This window comes from Rhipicephalus microplus, chromosome X (genome assembly GCF_043290135.1).
Source record: "Rhipicephalus microplus isolate Deutch F79 chromosome X, USDA_Rmic, whole genome shotgun sequence".
Taxonomy (NCBI): Eukaryota; Metazoa; Arthropoda; class Arachnida; order Ixodida; family Ixodidae; genus Rhipicephalus; species Rhipicephalus microplus.
In genome coordinates, this window is record NC_134710.1 from 12,359,533 (window position 1) to 12,379,064 (window position 19,532).

At 47.8% G+C, this 19,532-nt stretch overlaps 1 protein-coding gene across 1 annotated transcript in view; it reads right to left on the reverse strand.

The window, feature by feature from the left end:
• LOC119175662 (WD repeat-containing protein 11) overlaps window positions 1-19,532 on the reverse strand; it is a 243,095-nt gene that overhangs the window by 129,504 nt on the left and 94,059 nt on the right. Inside the window, exon 13 of the mRNA XM_037426591.2 lies at window positions 15,675-15,783. Within this exon, the coding sequence (XP_037282488.2) occupies window positions 15,675-15,783 (109 nt within the window). The remainder of the gene's footprint in view (window positions 1-15,674; window positions 15,784-19,532) is intronic.

Consider the following 19,532-nt stretch of genomic DNA (forward strand, 5'->3'; position numbering starts at 1 on the left):
TAGCGAGATTATAATAGGTTGGTTCTTTTCGATTTAGGAGACACACGTTCGACGAGAGAAAGAACTGTTCGATCAGTCGACCTCGCGCGTCATACCGAGAGTCACCCCATAGCCTGCTATGCGCATCGAATTCTCCAAGGAGAACAGAAGGCTCCGGAAGTTCATCAATTAGCGAGTGTAAATCACGTTTTTGCAGCTAATAGCTAGGAGGAATGTAAATAGTGCAGATTGTGATCAGTTTATCAAAAAGAACTGCTCGAACAGCCACTTCCTCAAGAGATGTTTGGAGTTGTAAGGGTGTGCATGCAATTCCTTGATTCACTATGATGGCAACACCTCCGGATGATGTCATGGGATCAACACGGTCCTTTCGGAAAATAACGTATTTACGAAGAAAATTTGTGTGTTTTGAATTAAGGTGTGTTTCTTGTACACACAGCACTTTTGGTGAGTGTTCGTGTAAGAGTTCTTGGATGTCGTCAAGGTTTCTGAGAAGGCCCCTGACGTTCCATTGTATAATTTGAGTGTTCATGGGGAACGTAAAATAGTGCTGTGTGTACGAAAAGCGAGTGGCTGTTTAGACAGGGAGTTTGAGTTCACTTAACAGGGCCGTCACAAGGCCCTGTTATCCGCTTTTTTGTTTTCTTGGCGCGATCCAAGGAGCCACGCCGCTCTTTCGGCACCAAGGGTACCGACGTATCCATTGCCTCCTCGGAGGCACTGGATGCCCGCACATGCGGGCTGTTAGTTCGAATTTCGGGCCTCGCCTGATGAGGTGAGGCCTTGAGACCCAAGGACTCTAGAGTCTCCGATCTCTGTTTGGGAGTAGGCGGTGTAGCCTGGGCTACAGCCGCCTTGGGGGCAGGTGCCACAACCACCGGCTCGGTATGCGCGGGCCGGAAAAGTGGCGAGGGCTGGTGCAGCGGTGCCCCCTGACGCGCCGCATAAGCATATGTAGGTCCATAGAATGAAGCGACTCTTCGCCGTGCTTCCTTAAATGTAATGTTCTCCTTCACCTTCAACGTAATTATTTCTTTTTCTTTTTTTCAGTATGTGCAGGAGCGTGAATATGCGGCATGGTTTCCTTCGCAGTTTACACAGTGTGGCGGTTGTTTGCAGTTCTCAGATACGTGGCCTATGACTCCACATTGTGCACAAGTCTGGCAACCATGACAGGTTTTAGAGCCATGGCCATACCTCTGGCATTGGAAGCAACGACGAGGGTTTGGTATGTACGGCCTGATAGATGTCTTCGTGTACCCTGTTTGAATAGATTCCGGTAGTTTACTGGATGCAAACGTATTAGGTGTTTCGTCGGTGTTTCCTTATGATCTCTTCTGATGATGATTCTCTGTACATTAGTGACATTTTCGCTCTTCCACCCCTCCAAAAGTTCAGTCTCAGTCAAGTCAAGTAAGTCCATTTTAGATACCACTCCGCGAGTTGTGTTCATTGATCTATGTGGTGTTATGGTTATTGGTATGCCACCAAAATCTGAAAGATGGTCTAGCTTTTGAAATTGTTCTTTGTCACGGATTTCGAGGAGAAGGTCTCCACTAGCCATTTTGGTTAGCTTGTATCCTGTGCCAAAAAAAGAGTTTCGGTAAGACATCTAGAAACTAGGAAAGGAGAGACGGTCCTGGCTTGTTTTTCAGTTTTTTTACAGTGGATAACATGAAAGTGAGGATATGTTTCTTTTGGCTGGTTGAAAAAATTTATATCATCGGTGCGTACCCGCTTTAAGCCGGTACGATCAGACAGTAGGGGGAATGCTCTATGCATGCCTGTCTTATTTTTGTTCAGCAGCGTTGGCGGCCACCCACCACGGAGCCCAACGAGGGGACGCTGCAAGTTTGCGGATGCTGAAACCTGCAGACGCCAGCCGTACAACGCCACTATAACCCAATGCGCCTAGACCAAGGTAGGCTATTTGCACAGGGTTAACCCTAGCCGCCAGGAAGTTTGGAAGTAAACAGAAGAGAGTAGAAGACAGGACAGATAGATAGTAAGAAATAAAGACGAAGATGTAGAGAGAGAGAGATAGGAAAAGGCGACTGCCGATTTCCCCTGGGTGGGTCAGCCCAGGGGTGCCGTCTACGTGAAGCCGGGGCCAAAGGGGTGTGTTGCCTCTGCCGGGGGGCCTTAACGGTCCAATCACCCAGCGTCGGCTCAACCCCCAGGATCCCCTTTTCCCTGGACACGGCAAAGCCACGCACGACTAGGCGTGGGAGGGAGCCAAAACTCCCCCATTAGCTCGGGTTCGTGGTGTCGCTACACACCAAGCGCCTACTTGCGCAGGCGCCCCTGCGGGGTCAGCTCCCCAGACTGTTTCATAACCAGGACTATTCCTGTGCACCAATCGGTAGAGCTGTCTACTCTTCTAATTATAACCGTGTGCACGAGTTTCCCGATTTCATGCTTTAGCTTCCCTATGAGTAGAATCGGCACTTATCGTGAAACCGTTACGATATGCAGAATGGAGCCTGGTTTCAGCCCAATAGTGTACTCTCCTGGGACACCATTGCTCGTCTGCACTAAGCGCGTCGGCAAATTTGACGCCTAAAGCCACTAAGGCTGGCAGCCCGAGAAATATGTCACGAAGAGGGCTAATGACATAGTACGTTTAACGGACACTCCTCGTTTTCCACGCAATCTCTGCGACAAATTTTCCTAGAACCATAACACCGTAAATGTAGCGCAAAAAAACACAGACAAGAAAGGGCACACCACAAGCGCTTATGTTAGAGATCAGTACTAACTCGCTCGCCTCACCATTTTGCCTAGAACATTGAGTATGTTGCTTCCAGCCCCCGTAGCGTTTTGCCTAGAACATTGAGCATGTTGCCGCCAGCCACCATAGCATCTGGTCTGTGTTATCCAGGTGGGTGGACAACCCCGGAAATGTAGAAGGCGGAACCGACACTTCGGCACCTGAATCAACTTTAGCAAGGATAGGCACAGAGTTTATCAGAACATGCACATAGCACGCTTTTCTGGCCGCGCCAATGAAAGTTTCTCTAGAGTCACATTCGACAGCCCAGACGCGTACCTTTCGATCGATCTACTGGCTTGGCTTTCTCGAGGCAGGCTCTCGAAAAATGTCGTTTGTCATTACCGTAGTGGCACTTGGAAGCTCTGGCTAGGCACGTCGACCTCGAATGCTTGTTGCCGGCGCAGTATGGACACCGTGACCCTTATTGTGTTGCGAGTGTTTCTTGCGGCTGATGGCGCCCACGATGGCGCTTTGGTCCTAAAGTTCAGGCAGGCTATCGATCCCTTCCGGTCGAAGGTTCTGCTGCTGCTGCTGAACGATTTTCTTGAGGTGGGGCTTGGCCAGCGCCGTAGCCAATGTCAGCTGCAGATCCATCTGCAAGGCCTCGGATAGTTGAAAATTTCGGAGCCCGTCAAAAAACCAGTCTCAAGTGAGTCTCTTCTTCATATCCGTGAAGTCGCAGTGGTCTGCCAGCACGTGAAGTGTGGTTATGAACTGATCCACTGATTCTTCTGCTGTTGCTTGCATATGTGGAAGCAGGCACCTTCATGAAAAATGTTCCCTTTTTTGATGAAATGACTGTCCAACTCTTGCTTGACGACGTCATAACTTTTTGGTTCTTTGCCGGTCAGTTTAAATGTTGCGAATACTTCGCGAACTTGCCGGCCCATTGTCTAAAGTAGCGTGTGTACCTGGGCCTCTCCTGACCATCCGTTGAGAACTGTTGCAAAGCGGTGGTCATTGGAGTGGTAGATCCACGTCGGCCTCTCCGACGTTCTGTCGAAATCCCGCGGTGGTGGCTGCTGGAGCCTTGGGATCACCATTACAGGTTTGTCTGACATCTTGAGGGAAATCTGCCGTCCACTGCCTCAGTGAAATAGTTGGCCAGTCAACACTTCTGACACCATGTCGTGACACTGCATACGAGCGCAACGTGTATGCGTGTATCAATAAACAATAGACAAGCTATGCTCAAGGTCACACAAATGAAAAAAAAAACCCTTCTTCATTGTGCCAGTTGATAACACATATTCCAGGAGACCTCACATGGTAAGGGTAGGTTCGCACACACCGTTGTCGCCCAGCTATCCGTTGTGACCTCACATGCCGAACATGGGCAAGCAGTAACAGCACAGCTTGCGTGCTCCTGGTCTTGTTTCTGTTAGTAGCCGAAGCTTGTCGATTTCCACTTATTCTGCACTTTGTAAACAGTTTACTTTATTTTTCAACACGAGAATATCTTTGCAATCGCAACAAAATCAACAAAGGCACAGCTGAACTCATAATAAACGCCCAAAACCATGTCTACGTGCGAGTTTCCCACACATAAGGTAACTCGACTTGGTAACCGGCCCGTATGTTAAATAAAGCTGCACCGTGTGCTTCGAAGCAGCCAGAATACCTTATTTTTAAACCTGCGAAGCTTAAAAAACTGCCAAATTTGATCTTAAAAAATCACTTGAGGCAGTAAGCTCAGGTTGTACACCATATGAAACAAAAAAAGGGCTAGGCTTCTTGTCAGCTGGTCTCAAAAACCTGGTATTTTTGGCTCAATCAAAGGGTGCAAAAATGTGTAGGGCACTGAATCTTGTTAAGAAAGTACTTATCATTTCAAACAGGCAGAAAACCAAACTTCCATTTTTTTAAGCATGTTATCTTTTCTTATTTTGTTGCTACATAATATGGTGCTGTCCCTGAAAGGCAAGTTGCTTCTCTTCGAAACACATAACTCCTGATGGGAATGCAGGAATATAGACTTTCAAACAGTTAGGAAAAGGCCAGGCGAGCTATGACTCATGTGAAGTTGTGGGGTCTCGACATGAAGAGAGCACCACGCTTTCGGAGTGAGCGGACACAGTAGATGTGGTCAAAATGAACCAAACAACACACATTTATTTAACTGATTTTAGATCGACGATATCGTCAGCCGAATCAATATACATCAATTGTGACCAACACGCTAAAACAACCTTACACAATATTACTATACACGCTAAAACAACCTTGCACAATATTACTATACACTCAAAAACATATCGTACACAAGGCAGTGAACACTTGACTCACCATGAGGGCCCCCGGCAGGCGACCCACGGTGCCGTGCGCCGGGGACCCACTGCGAAAGACAACCAACCGTTCACGCCAAATGCCACGCGCAAAAATCGCCGCTCCTTTCTGATGTGCCGCCACCCAGGCTTGCCACCAGGCATCACCGCCGGCATTACCGATCTAACCATGATGATGAGATGGTGGTGATAAACGCTCGTGAGCACGCCACCTACAACTCGATAATTGCGACCACAGAATGCGACTTCTGCGCGAGACACGTGCGCCACAAAACGCAACCAACTTTACAAGAAGTGTTAGCACCCCCACAAAGCTGAGAGCTGCTAGGCTGTCAGGTGGTATTCTACAGTGCTAAGAAAGTGCATCAGAGCTCTCTAATTAGAGCTAGCGCAGCAGCTTAGCATGTAATGACGAAATTCGGTTTGAATGCAGATACTGGACTATTCCCAATAGTACATTTACTTAAAAAGCATGATAAAGGAATCATTAAAAAGAAAAAAAAGAAGAGGTCTGGAGTGCAACCTTACTGGTGATCACTTGGCAGTAATGCAGTTCCTCACCAGAGCAAGATTGGCCACCCTGATGCAGAACTTGGCCACTACCTCCCTTATGAAAGTACGAATTAACCCTTCATTATCAGTCCCCAGCGGCTGCGAAGCAACTGTCCAAGGCGGCGGTCAGACCTGCGATGCAGCGGAGGGTGCTAGGAATCTCTGGGTCCGGACAGGCTGCAATTAGAACCTGAACCTGGCTACTTTCAACCCTAGAATGCTATCTAGGAAGGCTAGTCTAGCTGAGCTATTCGAGGAACTAGAGGGTGTTAAATGGGATCTAATACTGCTCAGCGTAGTTAGGAGGACAAGTGAGGCTTATACAGTGCCATAGAATGGACACGTCCTATGCTACCAAGTTTTCTTGTACACAAGAATATCGCTGGCAACATAGAGGAATATTATAGCATCAGTGAGAGGGTGGCAAGTAGCATAATTAGGTTAACAAAAGGTACAAGATGAAGGTGGTACAAGCCTACGTGCTCAAATTGGTGGCGTTTTCTGTGCTCTCGTGTGGTGTCGTATGTTCGTCTAGGCACCACACGTGCGGTGCCTTATGTTCGGCTGGGCCGGCCACGACACGAGTGCACGCCACAGCGGGACCGCGGAGGTCGACCATGGAGCGTGCTGCCATCCCGTCAGGCCACCCGTGCTGGCAGACGACGTGGTGGCGTTCCATCATTGCAAGTATAATTTACAGCTGGCGCTGCACCAGAACACGGCTGGACGAGATGGGAAACGTGCGTGAGCTTATATCGTCCGACTGTGCTCGGACAAGGCTACTTTTGCTGCCAGTAATTTTCGCATTGCCACCGACGGCAATGCGAAAATTACCGTAACGCTTATCTAGTTAGTACACAATCGGTGCAGCAACAACCACCAGGAGAACAGACGTGCAACCACTGGACACGTAGCATCTCGCAAGTGTCTCTCATTGTTTGATTTTATGTTGTTTCCTCTATTATTACCAGTACAAACAGGATGCTGGAAATTGTCATCTGAATGGCGTCTCTCGCTTACAGCACTGCAGTAGGCGGATTCGAGTTTTGTGGTTCACAGATTCGTCTGACCCGTAGCAAGACGTGAAACTCGGGTGGTGCTTTACTAATTTCCCTTTCATCGTCACGGTGCCGTTAATTAAGCAAGATGCCGTTAAATAAGCATTGAAGTTCAAGTATAGGTATGGCTATATGAAGGCAGGAATGCAGACTGGAGAGTTCAGGTGAGAGGGCCACCCACAAGCCGAGTCAGAGGAGCAGACACTTGATACTTCGTGAGCTCAAAAAGAAGGAGGTGAAAATGGACAGAGAAGGGGGGTCCATAACTTTTGTAAGTGCTAGATGCGCATACATAAACTGTAAGCTGAGTGAAGGACACAGAACAAGTGCTTCGATCGTTTTACATACGTGCATTTAGCACTTACAAAAGTTATGGATCAGTACTAACTAGACTGAACCCAGTGCCTGCTTAGAGAAGGAGGAAGTGGAGAATTCCAAAAGAGCATGTGGCTTGTGTAAGACACTAAAAACAATGGTTGTGTCATCTGTCGATTTTTCTTGTTATATCCATTCTTTTCTGAAGTAAATCCTTCAACTTATGGTGAAATACACGAGCCTCTTTGGCGGCTATACGGTTATTCGAGGTTCGGCATAGGTTTTAGTGTGCTTCGATTGATCTGTCTCTCTAGTTGGCTGACTCACTTCATTGTGTTTGTCTGAGGAAGGGCTTGCTTTAATGAATACTCGGTTTCTTGCCAGGATGCTGTCTTCTGTCTGAACTTCATACGACCTGTCATAAATTCTCTTAATTATTGTGTCTTTGACCCACGCTCCTGTTTTCAGTGTTTGAACTAAGACATCCACTGACCTTTTCTTAAGGCTTGGTGAATCCTTCGCTTCATGGTAGTTGTATCCTTCTATCATGGTAGTTCACCTCTTCTGCATTCTTATTTAACTCACATCAACTGTTTCGGGTAGCAGTAGCTGTAAAGCTGTTGCTACACTATCTTTAGTGTGGCAATTCATTGACAGTTGTGCTGGACTACCATTCTATTTTTGCAGTGGTGTGTTTAGTTAATCAACAAATGCCATTCGTGGGTCTGAGTGGCTTCCATGTGCTTTTTGTAGGAAGCATTTTCGCCCTCATGATGGCTGATTCAGCCCTTGCATTTTCCCGTGGGTAACCTGAGCTTCACGTTTTGTGTTCGAAGTTCCAGCTCTTGACGTCGTTTTTGAATTCTTTGCTGCTGAATGGCAGGTCATTCATGCTTATCAGGATTCTTGATACCCAGCACATTGCAAAGTGGGTCCTTAGTTTCAGTATCACTTAGTTTGAGGCCATGATTTCATTTGGTTCACTTCCCAATAGTTGCAGTAATAATTGACTTTAACCAGAAAATTCTTTCATTTGAATTCGAAGATGTCACATTTAACCCATTCCCATGGATAGCTTGGTTCTGGATGTAGCCAGAGAGTTTCTGTTTGCTGAGCTTGGCATACTTTTAGCATATTTTGCATCTCATAATGAAGACTTTCAATTCTGCGTTCATTTCTGGCCAGGAGGGTAGTTTCCTCTGCGTAGGATAAGCGTTTGTACTGGTCATGTGCAGCTCAACAGGGCACGTGCTATCCCATTCTTATCAACTGCGCTTAGAGGCCAACTGCAATGAAATTTTACCAGGGCAGAATTGGCCCAGAATACGTAGTATATGTTGGGTAAACAATGACAATGAGTGAAGAAGCTTGCAATCACATACTTAATTTATAGTCAGGCTCTAATGGTCAGCTAGCAGATGACGCGGAGCTCTAGCGGTATGCCAAGACAAATAGAGCAAAAAAAGAAATGATGTCAGTAACAGCTGACCATCGCTCGTGAGCAGACCTCCCTGCAGCCGCATTTTTTCCTTTTATGCGTGATGCACCTCTACAAGTAGATAATTCAGAGGATTTAACTCTTTTGTAGTACGAAATGCGGGGCCGTAGACTGCTGGAACATATGTTACAGCTGGGGACCAGCTTTCACACTTTTTCGGGAAACATGAAGCTCCAAAAGCTGGAGGGGGGAGGGAATTGGAGAAAAAAATGGGATGTGTTGAAGAGCGTGGTGCTTTACGTGGCGCACTTCGAAGATGACGAATGTAAACACTACCGATGCCTCTCCACCCAAATACTATAGAAACTGAAAAGAACGTTGATCCTGAAGCAGTGCCTTCAACATTGAACCATGACCTACACAACAGCGAGAAGCCCCGACCGGAGTTTGGAGAAGCGCCAACGACGACATGTATTCATATTAGACAGCTTCAGTCTAGCACAAAATGCCTGTGTTAGCTAGTTATGTTCGCTAAATTACAGCGTAATGCTACTAAAAAAAGAAGATAAAACAATGCCCCGCGAAGTGCTAGACTAGCTGTGCCATCCATGATCGTGTAATCGAAGCTCCAAAAACTGATCGGCTCGCCGCTTCTAGTTGAAAGTAGTCAAAGCAGAGAAATGTTATTTTGCTCAGTTCAAAGCAGTTTAAGCCCATAAATGTATTATAAAAAAATGAATTAAGCTACAATAGTGCCGCACCCGAAACAAAGAATGAAGACGATGGGTGCGCCAACAGCCTCGTGAAAAGGGGGACTGAAGAAGACGACGTGCTTTTGTTTTGCTCGCCTGCTCTTGGCTCCTGCATAAAAACACACGCTGTCGGTTGTCGGACTCAACGTCTCGGTGCACTGCTTACGTTGAACCGCGACACTGGTGGAGGCGCTGGGTAGCAAGCCTGCCGATGCTCAACACCCCATCTGGGAGCCGTTCATCAAATCCCGACACGCAGCCACCTGTTACGACACCAGTGCACCGCTTCAGTCAGCGGTTGCTAGGCCTATCTCCTGAGCTGACCTCCTTCGACGAACATTCTACCAGGCATTACGTACCTCTACCAATGGCCTCCGCTAGCCAGCCACAGTTGGTCCAAGGGATACAAGGCAGCCCCGTTTCCAATCCAGCCCAGGTAACACTTCTTCAGCCACTTGTGCCTGATCGCTTCAGTGGTGCCCCACACGAAGATGTTGAAGATTGGCTTGAGCATTACGAACGCGTTGCCGACATCAACCAGTGGAATGCTCAACAGAAGCTCGCCCGCACGTATTTCACTCTTGATGACGGCGCTCACACGTGGCTTGAGAATCGAGAAGGCCGTATATATACATGGGATGACTTTCGTCAGCAGCTGATTGACACCTTTGCTAGCGTCGACCGTCGAGAGCGGGCTCAGCAGTTGCTCGAGTTAAGGCTTCAAAAACCTAACGAAACTGTGGCAATGTTTGCTGAAGACGTGACGCGCCTCTGTCGTCGGGCTGATCCCAACATGTCCGAGGAGAAGAAGTTGCGCTACCTTATGCGCGGCGTGAAAGAACAACTGTTCGCTGGACTTGTGCGCAATGCCCCAACTACCGTGGCCGATTTTATAAGAGAAGCCACTGCCATTGAGCATGCTCTGCACCAAAGATCGAGGCAATATGATCACTCGTCCACTACCACCCCAATCAACGCCGCTTCATTGACTCTGGACAATCAGGGCTCCCTACGTGACCTTATCAGAGATATTGTCCGCGAAGAAATTCAGAAGCTTTGGACTCCTCCAGTGGATACACCAGTGATCGCCGTTGCCGCAGTCGTTTGTGACGAACTTAGGCACGCTTTTTCAGCAGCTGATCTTGGTCGTGATCAGTGTCAACTGAGTTACGCCGACGCTGTCCGCCGACCACCACCCGTCCCACCTATTACATCATACTACCAGCCACCTACAGCCGCACCTTCGTCGCAACCATTGCAGGAGGCTTTCAGACGTCAGCCCATGTCTCCGATGTCTCCATGCTACCAGCCACCACTTGCCGCGCCTTACTCACCACCACGAGAGGACATAAGACGCCCACAATTCCGCAGAACGGACGCTTGGCGCACCGTCGATCGGCGCCCTCTCTGCTTCAACTGTGGTGCTGCCGGCCATATAGCTCGCTATTGTTGGTACCGCGACACATCGCTTCGCCCGTCTCGTCCAGGGTACGACGGTCGCCGACCAATGACGACTACATTGTTCGCCATGACGACCCTGGTTTTCGAGGACCTACAACAACGTGGTCTCCCTATCACGAGTCGCCTCCTAATCGCCAGCCCAATTCCGCCCACAGGTCACGCTCTCCATCCCCTGCCCAGGCATCGTCACCGAATCGACGTACTTTTGCTGACCTTCGGGGAACAAGGTCGCTCAGCCCTTACAGGGGGAAACTAAAGGCGGCGACCTCTCGGGGTAAGGTCGCAGCCCGACCACAAGACGATAAAAAGTACCCAGTACTGCCGCTACAGAACGACTTGACGCCGACGAATATTAACAACGACGAAATGGTGAGCGCCGACCTCAATGTAATTATTGACGGAGAGCAAGTGACGGCCTTAGTCGATACGGGTGCTGATTTTTCCATAATAAGTCGCAAGCTGGCTGATCATCTTAGAAAAGTAAGAACGCCATGGACAGGACCACATATAAGAACAGCGGGTGGTCAATTGCTGCTCCCTACTGAAAGATGCACAGCAAGAATCAGCATAGGAGATTCTTCTTTCGTCGCGACTTTCATTGTTCTCCCAGAGTGCTGCAAAGATTTAATTATAGGAATGGACTTTCTCAGGGAGCATGGCGCAATAATCAACATCCCGGACCGCGTGGTTTCATTTTACGAGAGTGCTCGTCTGACTGATCCTACGTCACCAGAGCACAAATCCTTTCGTCTCAAAGACCACAATATAGTCGTGCCGCCTCGATCATGTATCCTCGTTTCAGTAGCATGTGACGTACCGTTCGACGGTGAAGGAGTCGCCGACCAACTAACCTCGCTGCTTTTCACACACGGGATTTCCGTAGCAAGAGGAATATTCAATGTCACCGACGGCCGAACGAACTTGCTGTTGACCAATTTCACCTCCGAGCGACGGCACCTTCCAAAACGCACAACGTTGCCACATTTCGACGAGATCGCAGATGTTTGTGACTGCTTTTCAGCACTCGAAGCAATACCTGCACAAGACCCACGTGACCTAGCACCTAACCTTGAAATCAGCCCTACTTTAACTCAGCAACAGCGGGAACGCCTGCTTGTGCTGCTAGACGAGTTCCATGACTGTTTTGCGTCGACCTCGAAAGTTGGCCGGACGTCCTTGACCAAGCACCGAATCATCACAGAGGACACGGCTAGACCAATCCATGAAAATCCGTACCGTGTGGCTTCAAAAGAACGAGAAGCAATAGAACAGCAGGTAACAAAAATGCTTGAAGATGACGTCATTTAACCGTCAAAAAGCCCCTGGGCATCACCTGTTGTTCTAGTGAAAAAGAAGGACGGCAAAGTCGGGAAAACGACACACGGACGCCGACTGCCTATCTCGATCACCAATAGGCTGCTGCTTTTGATGAAGAGACAGCGTTCCTCGGAATCCTCGACACGTCAACCATCGCAGATCACCAGCATGACGATCCTGAGCTACTTGGCTTGATTAATTATTTAGAAGGACGAAGCCAGAATGCACCCACAGCCTTTACAAGAGGACTATCGTCGTTCTGTCTGCAAAACAATGTCCTTTACAAAATGAACTTCTCGTCAGACGGGTCCACCTACCTGCTTGTCGTCCCTACCACTCTTCGTTCTGAGGTGTTGCAAGCGTGCCACAATGAGGTAACATCTGGACATTTAGGCTACACGCGCACACTAAGCAGAGTTCGAGGGAGATATTACTGGCCTAGACTCACCGCTACGGTGAAGCATCATGTTCGGACCTGCCTCAATTGCCAGCGGCGCAAGTCACCTCCAAGGAAACGAGCCAGTTTGCTACACCCTGTCCAGATCCCGACAACGCCATTTGACCAGATCGGAATGGACCTTTTGGGCCCACTTCCCACCTCTAGTGTTGGTAACCGCTGGGTTATAGTGGCGACCGACTACCTTACTCGCTACGCCGAGACAAAAGCCACTCAGAGAGGCACAGCAGAGGAGGTAGCCCGGTTCTTCATAGAGAACATTGTGCCGAGACACGGTGCGCCATCTATCATTATAACAGATCACGGAACCGCATTCACGGCCGCGCTTTTAGATCATGTGTTGGTGCTCAGCGGTACTATTCATCGCAAGTCGACAGCTTACAATCCACAAACCAACGGGTTGACCGAGCGACTTAACAAAACTCTGGAAGACATTCTTTCAATGTATGTGGACTTCGAACACAAAAACTGGGACGAGATTCTCCTTTACATAACGTTCGCATACAATAATGCGAAACAAGAAACCACACGGATGACCCCATTCAGCCTTGTTCACGGACGAGAAGTAAGAACGATGTTAGACGCGATGCTGCCACACGAATGCGATGACAACGAAACGAGTGCTGACGCGTTTACTCAATGCGCAGAGGAAGCCAGGCAGCTCACACGTCTGCGAATATACCAACAGCAAGAGTACGACGCAGGCCGCTATAACCAACGTCCCACACCTGTAACATACGAAACCGGGGCAGGGTATGGGTGTGGACGCCTGTATGAAGATGGGGACTATCCGAAAAATTGCTCAGAAGGTACTAAGTGACGTTACCTATGAAGTCGTCCCGGATAGCCCAAAATGTTCAAGGCGTCGCCAGCACCGACCTGAGCTTGTGCACGTAGTGCGCATTAAGCCATACGTCAGCGAGTGACTCTGTGAGGCACCGTCGCTTCTACAAAGTGACTTCATGCGCAAATTACTGTCTCAGCTATAGCATTGGGGCGATGCTCTTTTAAGGGGAGGCAAATGCCGCGCCCGAAACAAAGAACGAAGACGATGTGCGCACCAACAGCCTCGTGAAAAGGGGGACTGAAGAAGACGACGTGCTTTTGTTTTGCTCGCCTGCTCTTGCCTCCTGCATAAAAACACACGCCGTCGGTTCTCGGACTCAACGTCTCGGTGCACTGCTTATGTTGAACTGCGACAATAGGTTTAATGTAAAGTTTTTTGGTGCAGTCAGACAAGTGTTTTCAGAAATGAAGGGATGCTTTTGGTAGACATGAGAGTGCGTCAAACCGAGCACCAGTATAAGAAACAACGCCGTCTTATCATTCGTAGCCTATTAATGAAGTGAGAATATTCGAAGTGTAAGCGATTGACATCATTCATTGTGAACCAGCGACTTCACCAAAACAGCAGGACAAGTCGGTAGGCACGAAGCGGGCAGCCGTTATTTTGTTACGTGCCTTAATGAGCTTTTTTGATAATGTATTCTTCACAGTGCATGTTGACATTTTTGGTTTTTTGGTTACTACTTAAAGAGAAAACTCTGGGACACGGCTGCGAAGTGAATACTTCAGAATGCAGAGCAGACAATTCGCCTGCATCTGTTGATCTGTTGAGCTGCTGTCTACCTCACTTCCGGTCAACTGTAATGGTGTCATTTCCGGTATCGGAAATTGCGTTGGTAACAAGTGTTTTTCTTGGGTAAACTACTTGCATTTCGATAGTGAAATTTGACAAGCAGCATTGTCTCCAGCTAGACTGCTTATGAATCGGCTTTTTGGAGGGTGCACAGCTTCGTTGCAGTTGGCATTTAACAGTTTCCTGTTAGTAAAAGTGTCGTCGTTATCAAGCTTGCTACAGATACTGCATTTGCTACCTCGTCTGTAAATTTAAAACCTTTTACCGCTTTGTGACACAAGCTTTTGCCTTTGCTGCCAGAATGCGGTCTTATGTAAGCTTGGCGAGTTTTCATCGTCCTTGATCTCTCAGCCGCTAACTCAAACTTCGTAGCATGCTGTTCATGGTTCAGTGCTTGAGTGCGATTTTTTTTACTCCAGCTCTTCATCATGTTTTGGACAAACTTCCCGCGACAGCATACTGAACGGCAGGCTAGGCCTAATCAGTGTTGGTTGAGTTTTGGTGACGGTTGCAGTGATGTGCTATTTATATGTTGAGGTTGGTACAGAATTAACAAAACTTTTTGAGGTGGCTGCATTTCAAGAGAAGGGATGCATATTGCTAATAAAAACGAGAGTGGCACGTGTAGCACTTGAGTAGTGATTTGTGATTACTTGAAATCGGCTGCGCACCTGTGAAATCAAACAATCGGCGTCTTTCAGCACTCGAAATTTCGAACTTGATGCGACGTAGTTTATGCGCAATGCACATAGTCGAGGCGATCTGAGAAGTAGTCAACAAATACCTACAACTATGTTTTCTTTTGTTAGACACCCCCCTTTTCACATTCACTTTGTTGGCAACGTGTGTCTTTGGACACTATTTTTTTTAAGATTTCAAAATTTAGATGGTTGTAAGCACCACGCATCGAATGCTTCAATTCTTGGACACGCGAAGCTGCATGCTCAACACATTTTTCACAAGTGCGGCCCTTGAAGAAGGTTGTTTTGATTAAAGTGCGATATCGCTTATAGTGTCGATATTCACAACTCCCACAACTTCCGTTAGAAGCGGTCTATACTGTATTGATCTACCTGCTACATTTACATTACTACCACAGGTGAAGGAAAGAAATGGCTCAATGGGCTAGTAAAGTATGACTGATATTTAATTTTGTGCTAATATGACAAAAACATTAGCATGCCAATGCCCCACCTCAACTCCACATATCACAACATGTTCATCATGCTGCTGTCATTGGATAGATGCTATGTATACACAGCTTACACTTAGTAGGGCTAGGCATACAACGTTGCTGCAGCCCAGTGGTGTAGTCAGGGGTTGGCACACCGGGCCCATGCCCCTCCCCCCCTTCTCAAATTCACCCCCCCCCCATATTATACAAAGCACAGAATGACGCTCGATCACATCTACGGACCAGGCACCACTTCAAATTGTAGTGGTCTAACCTCCTCTCCCCCACACACACAAAAAAAATCTGCCTACGTCCCTGTGGCAGCCCACACACATTCTGGTGCTCACCTCAATGTTGTCATTCAGTGCCATGACCGTGTGTATGCAAAATGTGAAGACACACATTACATGTACATAAAGAATAGCAGGCCAGAATAAGTTCACCAAAACTTACTAATGCTGTTACACAGGGAAAGCTGTCTGGCATGGTTCGTAGAAGGGTCAGGCTTCGTAAATCCCACAGTTCAAAAGGCTGATCTTTGAAGAGCACTACGAAGTACTGCCTGAAATAGTGTTGCACATAAAAAAAGTGGAAAATTCAAAACTTTGTAAAAGACTAGAAAAGGTCAGCATATATCAAAGCTTCCCATGTTATATTATATACACCAAAAGAACAAGAAGTAGAAAATATTTGTGGCGATTGAGGATGCATTATGAAGAATGCTTAGTGCATTCAGCGATTGGTTATATAGACCATTCCATCGGGCGAAGAGGGCCGGACTGGCAACCATTATCATATTTGACCCCTAAATGAATGAAAACTTCCAGGATGTCTCACAGACTCATTTTCTACATATGCTGTACCATTTGTGACGGAATTCAGCATGCCTGAACGAAAAAAAAAAAAAAATGACTGCAACTGCAATTGTATGCATACCTTCCATAGAAACATGGAGCTTCGCATGCTCCAGTGAGTTGCCAGACCAGGGACGGAGCCGCCCGCTAGGCACTATGACGGCGCCCACGTCAAAAAGTTTAATAAAAGTCATACTATTACTTCATGCACTTTTTTTTGAAAATGAAGCAGGATTAGGGTTAATAAACAGTCAAACCTACCCACTTATTAGACCATTTACTGATATAAAAGAAAGACATTTTTCGCTACACAAGTTCAATATACAGTGCAATACCATCAACTCTTTCGTTATCACACCTATAGAACATAAGTCAGCGGTACCTTGAACACGCCAAGAGAAAAAAATAAAAATACTGGTGTTCTTATGAACTAGTTGCACCACCTAGCACATTCTGTAAGCACTAATGTGTAGTTTCTAGCGTAGTTAGTGTTTTTCCCCTGAGTGGCAGTGATTTTTAACAGTGATTCCAAGATAGCGGTTGTGGTAGCGCAAGTCTCTCAGAAACGTAACAAATTACACAGTTTACACAGAGAGCTCAAATGTGTCTCTAAACAACCCTCGGTCTACAAGCCCAAATGTGTTTGTACAAAATTGTCAAGGTCCCTTTAAAGGGGCCCTGAAACACTTTTTTGAGTAAGCATAGAATTAATTCACTGGAAAAGCGTACTACTTCACAAATCCCATGCTGCAAAAATATTAAAAATCCGTTCAGTACGAGCAGAGTTACAAAGATTTGTCATACACTGCAATGGCATTCTCTTTTCTCTCGTCCCGACAAAAGCGCTGTAAGCTAAGCAGGGAGGGATGGGAGGGGCAAAAAAAAAAAAAAAAAAAAAAAAACGTCCTGCGCGCCTTGTGACCTTAAGCACTTTTTCCTTTTTTTTTTTCTTCTAATATGCGGCTTTTTCAGTGCGATCGCGGGCATGCATGGACAAGTGACGGCCTCTCGCGGTGATCTCTGCAACAACCGAGCGCGCCATGTTCGAATAAGCCAATGGCTGATAGATGGGCTTACTAAGAGTGATTTTTGGGCTTATTCCGTGATTCGTTGAGCGAAGAGAAAGTAATCTTTAGCTGACTTTGATGATTTATTGTGAATTGCAGGCTGCGTGCTGCGATATAACATTTTGCTTGCGTGTTCTTGGGAGCCTGTACTACTGATCGGCAGCGCTTCCTGACCATGCTCAAAAAGTGTTGCAGGGCCCCTTTAAACAACGAGCATAGTGAAGTTTTGAAAAATGCTGAGACAATAAAGTCAGGCTGATAAGCTGGCACCCGAGAGTGACTGCAGGTCAGATTTACACGCAATCTCATTCAGCCAATATTGCTGCAATGCTAGTCTGCACACAAGCCACAAACTTAGGTTAATATACATTCTGCCTCATCCTGCCAATAGTCCAGTTCTTGCACCCTACGACTTCTGGCTCTTCCTCAAACTTAGGGATTTCTTTTTTAAGAACAGTAAAGGTGCTCTAGAAAGCACACACCTCGTGGGAATCTGAGGTGTGCTTGCAACCATTTCGCGGGCATTTCCGCCGTACTGCCGCTCCCCTTGCCTTCTCCCGCGTTTTTGTGACAGTGCGTGGCGATAGATGACGCCGCACAAGCGTCGGGTGCCTCGATATCCTCCTCACCTGATGACCTGAGGTCGAGGAGGACATCGAGGCATTCAAGCATAGTTCGTGGTCTCAGGCCACGAGAGCCGGTGAGACCGAGCTACATGCACGCCAGGGCCGCTCTCTCTCTCCCCTTCATCCGCGTCCTCTTTAACAATCGCTGGACTGTAGCCTACCTGCCTGGGTGCCTTAGCATTCTCCGCGGGCATGTTTTTTAACTTTGTGCTAGCTCCGGTTCCCCCATGACCACTTTGCAGGCATTTTTGCCGTAGTGCCACTCCCCTTGCCTCCTCACGCGTACTCGTGACGGTGCATGGTGATAGATGGCGCTACACGCGGGTGCATAGTCTCGGGCTGCGAGAGTCGGCAAGACCAAGTCTCATGCACGCTGGGGACGCTCTCTCTCTCCTCAGGCAGCGCACGGCATGATGATGATATGTGGGGTTTAACATCCCAAAACCACCATATAATTATGAGAGACGCCATAGTGGAGGGCTCCAGAAATTTCGACCACCTGGGGTTCTTTAATGTGCGCCCAAATCTCTGCACACGGGCCTACAACATTTCCGCCACCATCGAAAATGCAGCCGCCGCAGCTGGGATTTGATCCCGCAACCTGCGGGTCAGCAGCCGAGTACCTTAGCCACTAGACCGCCGCGGCGGGGCAGGCAGTGCACAGTAAGCATGTGTTTTCCCTTCGTACGTGTACCCTTTGGAAATCACCGGACTGTAGCCTGCCTGGGTGCCTTGGTGGGCATGTTTACTTTTGTGCTAGCTCCTGTGCACCCGCGACCATTTGCCAGGCATTTTCGCCATACTGCCGATCCCCTTGCCTCTTCCCGTGCTCTCGTGATAGCACGTGGCAATAGATGGCACCGCGTTTGGTTTCAGGCTAAAACCCCAATACTTCGTAAAAGTACCGCCATCTGTTCTCCCCCACACGGCCTCCTCTCTGGCGCATTGCTTTTTATGGGTGAAGCTCCTTAAGGCGTGGGTCTGTCCATCCTTTGTCGTTGTCGTACGTAGCTACTGGGATTCGAGATGGGAGATGGCGGTAGTTGGAGTGTTCACTAGATGGATGCACGGACGGAAGCATGGACAGACAAACAGACAGACTAGCAGACGGACGGACGGATGGACGGACGCGCGGAGCAGGTATGTGCCACAGGGGATGTGAGAATGTGGTACTTGGAGTGTTCACTAGATGGACGCACGTACGGATGGACAGACAGACTAAAAGACGGATGAACAGATGGACGGACACGCGGACGTACGGATGGATGGATGCACGGACAGACGGATGGACGCATGGATGAAAGCACGGATGGTCGCGTGGACGGATGAAAGCAAGAACGAACAGACGAAAGCACGGACGGGCTGACGATGGCTTTGCCTCACTCATCATCATTGACTCCGTGCATATGCTGTGATTTTCTTTTTTCACTTGTGACACTGGCGCCCCCTGTAATGCGCCACGAGCATGCAGTTTGCTTTCGAGCCGATGGCGTGCTATCGCTGCTGCAATAGTTACAGCCGCTCCTGTACAGCCATGGCCATGCCTCGCATACGGCTTTATGTAATAATTCTTCTGCATTGATTTTCTCAGCAAGACTGGGTGCATTCACCATCAATATTATGGCAGAAGAGCTGCTGCAAGTTATGCACAAGCTGTAGCGAATTGCACGTCATTTAAACTTTTCGCAGCGTAGTGTTTCCTTGTGTATCTGGCCTTGATACACATAACTGGGTTTATTGAGAACAGGTTGAACTTAAATTCAG